The sequence below is a fragment of the Mya arenaria genome, chromosome 6, assembly GCF_026914265.1.
Source record: "Mya arenaria isolate MELC-2E11 chromosome 6, ASM2691426v1".
NCBI lineage: Eukaryota > Metazoa > Mollusca > Bivalvia > Myida > Myidae > Mya > Mya arenaria.
Genome location: NC_069127.1, coordinates 57995212 through 58004935, shown reverse-complemented (window position 1 = coordinate 58004935; position 9724 = coordinate 57995212). Strand labels below are relative to the sequence as shown.

The 9724-nt window shown below is 32.4% G+C and overlaps 1 protein-coding gene across 1 annotated transcript; it reads left to right on the top strand.

The window, feature by feature from the left end:
* Positions 1-323: 323 nt before the first annotated feature.
* On the top strand, positions 324-1607 carry LOC128237938 (dystrophin-like). Its single transcript, XM_052953514.1, has 4 exons — positions 324-391; positions 536-790; positions 904-1144; positions 1422-1607. The coding sequence occupies exons 1-4, from the start codon at positions 324-326 to the stop codon at positions 1605-1607; spliced, it is 750 nt and encodes a 249-aa protein (XP_052809474.1).
* The last annotated feature ends 8117 nt before the right edge of the window (positions 1608-9724 follow it).

Here is a 9724-nt window from a genome sequence, read left to right as displayed (position 1 = left end):
CAGTATTTCTACCTTATGAGACAATCGTTGATCAATGTAAATCTTTAAGGACCCCCAGTCATTTAATATAAGTGAGTTTTCAGGTATTAAATACACGGGTTACAATCTTGTTATCAGTAAATAATATTTACCATAAATGCATTCTTTAAATAGTAGTTAAAGGTTTATCACTCAAAATTCATGGGTTAAGCAGAAAAAAAGTGTTGTTATCTTTTATTTTACAATCAATACATAGTGGTATCTTTTAAATTAGTTATAGTTTATTTTTTAAACATGATTCCTTATCCCTACTTTTACAGTTGAAGAGCCCAATGTAGATTATGATGGCGGTGAACGTTCACCAGAAATCGGAACTTGAGGCCATGATTCATGACTTGGAAGAAGAAAATAGGTATGTAATATTTGTTGCATACATTATTGCCTGGGATATTCTCAAATCCGCAGAGCATTTATTTTGCTATATGAACATTTTAAGCAGAGAATATTATAAACAAAAATAAACATAATTTATCAAGTTATGTTTTTATCTTTCCAGGACTTTACAAGCTGAGTATGATCGATTACGAACGCAACAAGAACACAATAACAATAAAAGTCAAATCGAGGACCTTCCAGGAATCGATGGCGAGTTTCCAAGTCATGATGCGGAAATGCTTGCTGAAGCCAAACTGCTTCGACAGCACAAGGGACGTCTTGAAGCACGGATGAGAATTTTGGAAGACCATAATCGACAGCTGGAGGGCCAACTTCAGAGATTTCGACATCTGCTGGATGTGGTAAGAAATTTGATGTTATGTTTTAAAATGAGTTTAGATTGTTGTTTATCTCAATTACGTTTTAAGCAGAGAATATTATAAACAAAAATAAAACATAATTTATCAAGCTATGTTTTTATCTTTCCAGGACTTTACAAGCTGAGTATGATCGATTACGAACGCAACAAGAACACAATAACAATAAAAGTCAAATCGAGGACCTTCCAGGAATCGATGGCGAGTTTCCAAGTCATGATGCGGAAATGCTTGCTGAAGCCAACCTGCTTCGACAGCACAAGGGACGTCTTGAAGCACGGATGAGAATTTTGGAAGACCATAATCGACAGCTGGAGGGCCAACTACAGAGATTGCGACATCTGCTGGATGTGGTAAGAAATTTGATGTTATGTTTTAAAATGAGTTTAGATTGTTGTTTATCTCAATAACGTTATAAGTTTTCTTTGCACGTTTCTAGATATGCATGATAAAATGGTGAAATATAGTAAGTCTGCCCTGCCCTGCCCAATGTCTGGGGATTTACACTGCCTTTAATGTACTGTTCCGCGTGATAATTGCTTCTGATATGCTCTTCACATCTACAAATTATAGCAGAATTTTTAACTCAAAATTGGGTTCACACTATTTTATCACTCTTTTATCTTCCAGTCAGGAGAGAAGAGTGTTTCCCTGTCCTCATCAACCCACGGGTCACTGCCGACCACGCCCAGTTCATCTCACTCGTTCCTTCCACAGGAAAACCGAGAACCAACGCCTGGGACAAGAATTTTTAATCCTCAATTGGAGTCAACCCCACAAATCAACGGGCATTCTGGAAGTATGTTTCACTGTTAATTTGTAATATATTTATTGAACATATTCTTGGTATTATTAATTTGTACTCCCAGAGGAGAAATACACATTTTAGGACATGTGAACCAAATTCATTAATTGCAATTAAAAGCATATACTTACCTGAAGGGAACCTTAACTAAAATGGAAATATCTCAGTAAGTTCTTTACAGGTATCGAAGACACTAGTGGGCCAGTTTTGGGATCAGACAATAACCTACCACCCTACAATCCCGACAGAGCAAGAGGTGTTGTTATACAATTGTTATACAATTATACCTTAAAACCTTCACAAAGTTTGCGCAAGTGATGAATTATATTGATAACATGTCTACTTCTGACCCAAGAGGTTGTGGGTTTGAGTCCTACAGGGGCCATGTTCTCCTATTCTCTCACTATTGAAAACTGTAGTGTAACGGCTTATTGATAATGTTTCTATGATCTTTTTTGAATTATTAGTTATCAAATGCAGGTGTTAGTAAAATAAAACTGATATCTTTGTATTTCAGGAAGTAACAATGTCGGCGAACTGTTTAACAGAGCTGGCCAAGTGGGGAAAGCAGTAGGATCCTTAGTGACAGTGATGACTGATGACAATGAAGAAGATGAAGACACAAAACACTGACATCATCAGATGTCATCACATTCTGAGCACATGCGTAATATAGTCATTTTGAAAATCCTGCTATGATGTCATTGCTTCTAGGGAATGAATCTGTGATGTTGATTTTGAGAACCATTAAAAAAATAACCTTATTCATCATATCTTGAGAATCCTGTTGTGATGTCATCACTTTCTAAGACCATAATTGTTATGTCATCACTTGTTCATAACACTGAAATGATTTCATCAACATTAGCCATCACTTCCTGTTATACTTTTGAGAAAACCATGCTGTGATGTCATCACTTTGTGTGAACATGACTTCGATATCATCATTTTGAGAGAATATTGCTGTGATGTCATATCTGCGTGAACATGACTGTGATGTCATCATTTTGAGAAAAACCTGCTGTGATGTCATCACTTTGTTAAAACACAGCGGTGATGTACTCATTTAGTGATACATTACTGCTGTGATGCCAGCTCTCCTAGAATTTACATCAGTATGCATTTGCTGATGAAAGCAAACATCACAAAAACCATAATGATGTTATCAATATCATTTACTTGTATGCTTGTGTTTAATAAGTGATATTATAGCTTGTGACAACAGCTCTTTCGAAGGATGTAATCTGCAAAGCAAAGGAGATAGAAATGAATGGAAGCTTGAGGCTAGGATTTTGTTGAACATATGGTCAGTCTTTCTACTAACATAAAAAAATGATGTGTTCATTTATAGACACAAACTCCTAATAAGTGGTAGTACAGATATCAGTTTCTCATGATGGTTAATAGTCAATATACGACTCGTATTCTAAAGTTGTATGATCACAATAGACCTATTTAAAACAATTTTTATTTTTGGTCTTTGAATAAGTCAATTTTTGCATTAAATTCTGGAAACCAGTTATTTAAGACTGCTGACAAAAGATCAGACTGCAGTTGTTTATATTTACGTTCCAAAATTGATGTTTTACGACTAAAGCGATAATGAGGCTTTAAGGAAAAATAATTCAGCAGTTTGGCAAGCCATTGAGTTCTATTCTATTCTGAGTTATATTATATGACTAAATTGAAGACATTGATGTGAAAATCAGCTGACAGTAAATATAAGAAAAACCTCAATCCATGAGAGTGCAGCTTTAAAAAAGAAATTGACTGATTTATGTTGATAGAGAATGAGAAAGGGACTTGGTGCCTTATAGGAAAATTATGAAAGAATGGTAGAAAAAAAGGTTGTACATAGTGGGAATATGACAACTCAGTTTTAAATATTGGGAAACATTATCCTTGTTTGTCCGAATGAGAATGGGAGAGGTCTAGTAGTTTTGGTGACTGTCTCTCACCCAAGAGGTTGTAGGTTGGATTCTCGTCTCATGTCCTCTCACAGAGAACCAGTACTGGGAATAGTCTCCTTAGTGATTTATGTCAGCATGAAACTGTCTTCACAATCGATCATAAAGAGATTAGTATAACCTATGTCTGAGCAAATAGGGAAGCCAATGCTTGGAAATTTGTTATAAGGTGAAAAATTGTAAAAAAAGTTTATTTTCCACACATCCATATTTTTTTACATGTTAATGGTTTGAGTGGAGAATATAGAAGTTCTAAGAAAAGATTGCTTAAAAAGTTTTTTACAAGTTGAAAACAACTGATTATTTTCAATTTTGTGATGATTTCTTTGGACACTTAAATGTCGAAATTCTAAAAGTATAACCTAATATTTCTTTAACAGAACCATTTTCACTTTTGTATTACATGTATACATATGGTATTGATATGAGACCATTTAACAAGAGTAGATTGTTCTATTCTTTTATGCATGACAATAACATTTATTTAATAGCATATGTAAGAGATTTTAGTTTGATGTTCTGTGCTTATCAGCACAGCCAAACTGAGTTGTGAAAAAACATTTACATTGAGGTACGACAAAAATTGTATGCAATTGAAAAATGTTCAACATTATTTTGTTCAATATTTTATTTTATTGAATTTTTACTAGTGTGTAAACATTTTCCTTTCCTTATTACCCACGTGTTGTAAATAGATGCATACAGGACTACAATGGATAGCCATTTATTTATTGAGGTGCTATTGTATAAATGCATGTTTTAAAATTTGAATAAGTACTTTGAAGCGAGTCTTTATAGATAGACACAATTTATTATAATGTATTTATAGTAATAAATTCACCATGCCTTCATAGAATACTGGTTAAGTTATAGTAGCTTCCCAAATGTCAGTTTAAAAATAATATGATAATGGTAGACCCTCCGTATAAGATAATTTAAAGCCAATTATAGGATGTATATTTATTATGATAATATTTTTATAGAACTGATTTTGGACTTTGATATTAGTTTATTAGCTACTGGAATTAGCTAGCTTTATAATAGCATACATATAATTTATCATTTACATGTATACAATATTGTATGTATGAACTAATATATATAATTATGTAGTTCTATGGTAGTGTGCACAAGGTTTATATGTGGAATTATACATGTATATTTCATTAAATGTGCACATGTGAATCAGAATGTATAATTAAAAGTCACCTTACTTAAATGTATACTTTATAGTCACACATTTGTGTTAAAAATGCTTTATCTGATACTTTATTAGAATTTGTTTCCTTTGTACTTGTCATTAGTGTTATCTGAAGACCTTCAAGATTAAAAATGATATGCTGATTTTAGGCATCCAAGATTATTGGTATTTGACCATGAATGCATAAAGTAATGGGTATTTTAGTATAAATGCAGAAAACAATAAATATATATATATATGTATATATAAAAATAATAAGCTAATTTTAGGCATCTTAGATTATTGGGTATTTTGCTATAAATGCATCAAGTTATTAGGTATTTTACCATGAATACATAAAGTTATTAGTTTTTTTTTACCATGAATGCATAAAGTTATTAGGTATTTTACCGTATATGTATAAAGTTATAAGGTATTTTACCGTAAATGTATAAAGTTATTAGGTATTTTACGGTAAATGTATAAAGTTATAAGGTAGTTTACCATGAAAGGATTACATTATTGGGTATCTGGGTAATACCTTAGATACATTTTCATTTTACGTTTTAAAAATTGATAAGGTTATTTGGTATGTTATCCTTCTCCTTATATTTCCTCACTTTATACATGTGAGCGAGCTGATAGGATATAATTGTTTTAGAAAAATTGGTTGTGTGTTCAAATTGTGATGATCATTTGATTGAATAAACATAAATTATTCATGCAAATAAATTTAATAACAAATGAAATATGGCTTGTTGTTTATCATCAAACTGCTGCGGAAATTTGATGTTATCATTGTACAGTTATTAAATAATTGTGGTGTCTGTAATGTATTGTATGCCAAAGCAGAGAGCCGATGGCAAAGCTCTTCCTTTTTTCTCGGTTTGTCAAGCGACATGACTCTCCAGTTATTTCAGACAGAGCTGAATACATGCATTGCTATACATGACGTTGAAGGTAATTTCTTATCAATATCTTGAATATATTTTTTCGAGCCCGTGTGCGGTGAGAGGGACATAGTTGCCTCGATGGGAAGTCCGTGTGTATGCGTCAGGACTTAACGCAGTCCAGGCTTTATCTTGGCCATGCATTGTAGGATTTTCAAATAATTTGCCATGAAGGTTTACCATGATGAGGTGGCGTGTCGTGCACAAGACTCAGGTCTGTACGTCAAAGGTCACGGTTACAGGTTAGATGTTGAAATGATATTTGTCTGGGCTGTATCTTGACCATTCATTATAGGATTTTTGAAACAACTTGGCGTAGAGGTTCACAGTGTCGCAGGTTTCACGTATGTGCGTCAGTTTGTCTTTCCGTCAAGCCGACCTGAACCTCGCCCTGGCTGTATCTTTAGCATGCATTATAGGAATTTCAAAAAAAAATGGTGTGGAAGTTCACCATTTTTAGGCGAAGTTGCGCAGGTTTCACGTATTTGCGTTTGCCGTCAAGCCGGCCTGAACCTCGTCCTGGCTGTATCTTTACAGTGCAAAAATAATTATCCGCTAATTGTTCATCACAATGTTATTCTGAGTAACTGTTGCAATTGCATGGCAGAGCATTATGTCTGTGTCAAAGGCTCTTCCAATGTTGCCATTTGGCGTCTAATCGAATTACTTTTAAAGTTAATAATATTGCTTGACAACACTTTTAGCACTTTAACTATTACACTATATTTCATTTCTTCGAAGAGGTCCAGCTGAAACTCAATAGTATTTTTTTTGAGAAAATTGCCTTTTGTCACCATATAAGATTCTAACAATGTAAAACAATTACACTTATTTGTTATCCGACATTTGGTAACAGTTGATGCGTCAAATCCTATATATATATATAGAATATATGCAATATAGAACTGGGCCCCATATTATACATATCGTATGACTTCTGTCTTTATTTAATATATTACTAAGCCTCATATTATACATATCGTATGACTTCTGATATTATGCAATAAAGTGCAAGGCTTCATATTATACATATCGTATGACTTCTGATATTATGCAATATAGTACTAGGCCTCATATTATACACATCGTATGACTTCTGACATTTTGCAATAAAGTACTGGGCCCCATAGTATACATATCCTTTGACTTCTTACTATATGTAATATAGTACTAGGCCTCATATTATACATATCGTATGACTTCTGTCGTAATATAATAAAGTACTGAGCGTCATATCAAACATATCTTATGACTTCTGACGTTATGCAATTTAGTACTAGGTCTCATATTGTACATATCGTATGACTTCTTACTATATGTAATATAGAATTGGGCCTCATATTCAAGATATCGTATGACTTCTGCGTTATTCAATATAGTTTTAGGCCCCATATTATGCATATCGTATAACTTTTGATTATATGCAATTTAGTCCTGGGCCTGATGTTATATATATCGTATGACTTCTGACATTATGCAATATAGTACTAGGCCTCATATTATACATATCGTATGACTTTTGTCGTAATATAATAAAGTACTGAGCCTCATATCAAACATATCGTATGACTTCTGACGTTATGCAATATAGTTATAGGCCTCATATTGTACATCTCGTATAACTTCTGATTATATGCAATTTAGTCCTGGGCCTCATGTTATATATATCGTATGACTTCTTACATTATGCAATATAGTACTAGGCCTCATATTATACATATCGTATAACGTCTGACATTATGCAATATAGTACTAGGCCTCATATTATACATATCGTATAACGTCTGACATTATGCAATATAGTACTAGGCCTCATATTATACATATCGTATAACGTCTGACATTATGCAATATAGTACTAGGCCTCATATTATACATATCGTATGACGTCTGACATTATGCAATATACTACTGGGCCTCATATTATATATATCGTATGACGTCTGACTTTATGCAATATACTACTGGGCCTCATGTTATGCATATCGTATGACGTCTGACATTATGCAATATAGTACTAGGTCTCATGTAATACATGTTGTTTGACATCTCATATTTTATACTACAGTGTTTTAAGCTCGTGTATTATGTGTAGTATGTCTTCGGACACTATGTACTATATTACTAAAGTTAATGTAATACAATGTCACATGCTTTCTGATACCAATAACTGAACTTTTAGACCTTATGGCTGATGTCTGACATTATGTATTATTGTAGTTGACCTCTTGTAATAGATGAACTATGACTTATGACTGTATTATAGTTCAGTACTTAGACTTAGACATCATGTTACACTGCGATTCCAAATCACTTCTGACATTATTTGAAATGTTGCTGTCGTTAACATGTAAGAAACACAAACTCAACATTGTATATACATTTTATTCAACTAGCATCATATTTCAATCATACATATCTGTTATGTTGTGTGTAAAAGCTTGCAAATAAAATGCTGTTCATGAGAATAAAAATACACATAAAATTATTTATCGGGTTTATTTTTTTTATAACTAATGTTTTCCTTTTAGTATTTACTCATGAAATATTCAAAACTGTTTATGAAAACAAAAACAATGACACGATTTATCTTTAGTATTTGTTCTTATAGTACAGGATAAAATACAGCCTGGTTTTTACACAGCAATGAAGAATGTTCCCGATTGTGACCATTTTATCGCTATCGAAAAATTCAAAAAGACAAAATTCTCACAGTTGAAAACAGTTTATATTAATACATAGGATAATATGTCCATTATGTTAGCTAAATAAACAGATAACTGGAGACATAGACACGTAGATATAGTTTCATTTTTTAAAGGCACACACAAAGTTTGATAATAATACTTTATTGGGAACCTCAGCTAAACAGGCACAAATTGAGGGATGTAGAAAAGACTGTTGTAAATCCTTCCATAAATACATGTAGCATATATAGTCATGTGGATAACCCTAAGATATCTTAATATGTTTTGTACGAAGAAATTAGATCAGAAACTGAATTTTACATATGTTTACTACAGTAATTTCCAAGTATAAATGCTTTGAAAAATAAGAATACGATAAAACAAAACGGTACTATTTCATCTTCATATTACAGACATTGTCATCAACATTACCCCCAATGGCAACGGCAGAAAAACAAATATAAGTGATCAAATCATACCATGTACTAGTGACCAAAACATTCAAGCTACATATGCTAAAGCAAATATCATTGACTAAAACATTCAAGATAAATATAAAAGGCAAACATCAGTGACTAAATCATTAAAGATAAATACAATATTTACCTGGTAAATATTAGTTCCTAAATCATTCAAGAAAAATAAAATATAGCAAATCTGTGTGACGTTATCACTCAACTAAATATAACATAGCAAATTATGTGTGATTAAATCATTCAAACTTTATATAACATAAAAAAACATATTTCAGAGCTTATTCAAATTGAGTATAATATTTAAAATATAAGTGATCAAACATTCTGGCTAAATTTAATAAAGCAAATATGAGAGATCAAATCATTCAAGCTAATAATAATAAAATAGCAATTATCATTGAATAAATCATTCAAACTAAATACTTTAAAGCAAATATGAGTGATTAAATCATTCAAACTTTAGAGGACATTGTATATTTTGTTGGACAAAACATTTAAACTTTATATAACATAGGATATATAAGAAACCCAAATCATTCAAACTGAATGTAACATTTTATTTCATGCATATCGATGAAAGAATGAAACATATTGGTGAATGATAACTTGATCATTTCACTCTGGCTCGAGTGAAATGATAACATTTGATCATTTCACTCTGCAGACAAATCGGGACTACTTTTTCCATCTTTTATAAAATTTGATTTCCTTGACTTGAAAAACTACATGTATGTAAGAAGTAGAATACATGCTTGTTGTTGTATGTTGTATATCGGGTATGCCGCAGTTACTTCCCTTTGCAAAAGGGGCCACAGGAAGGGACTGTCGACAAAAAAATTGACTCCAGGGGGGAAATATATTGAAAAAC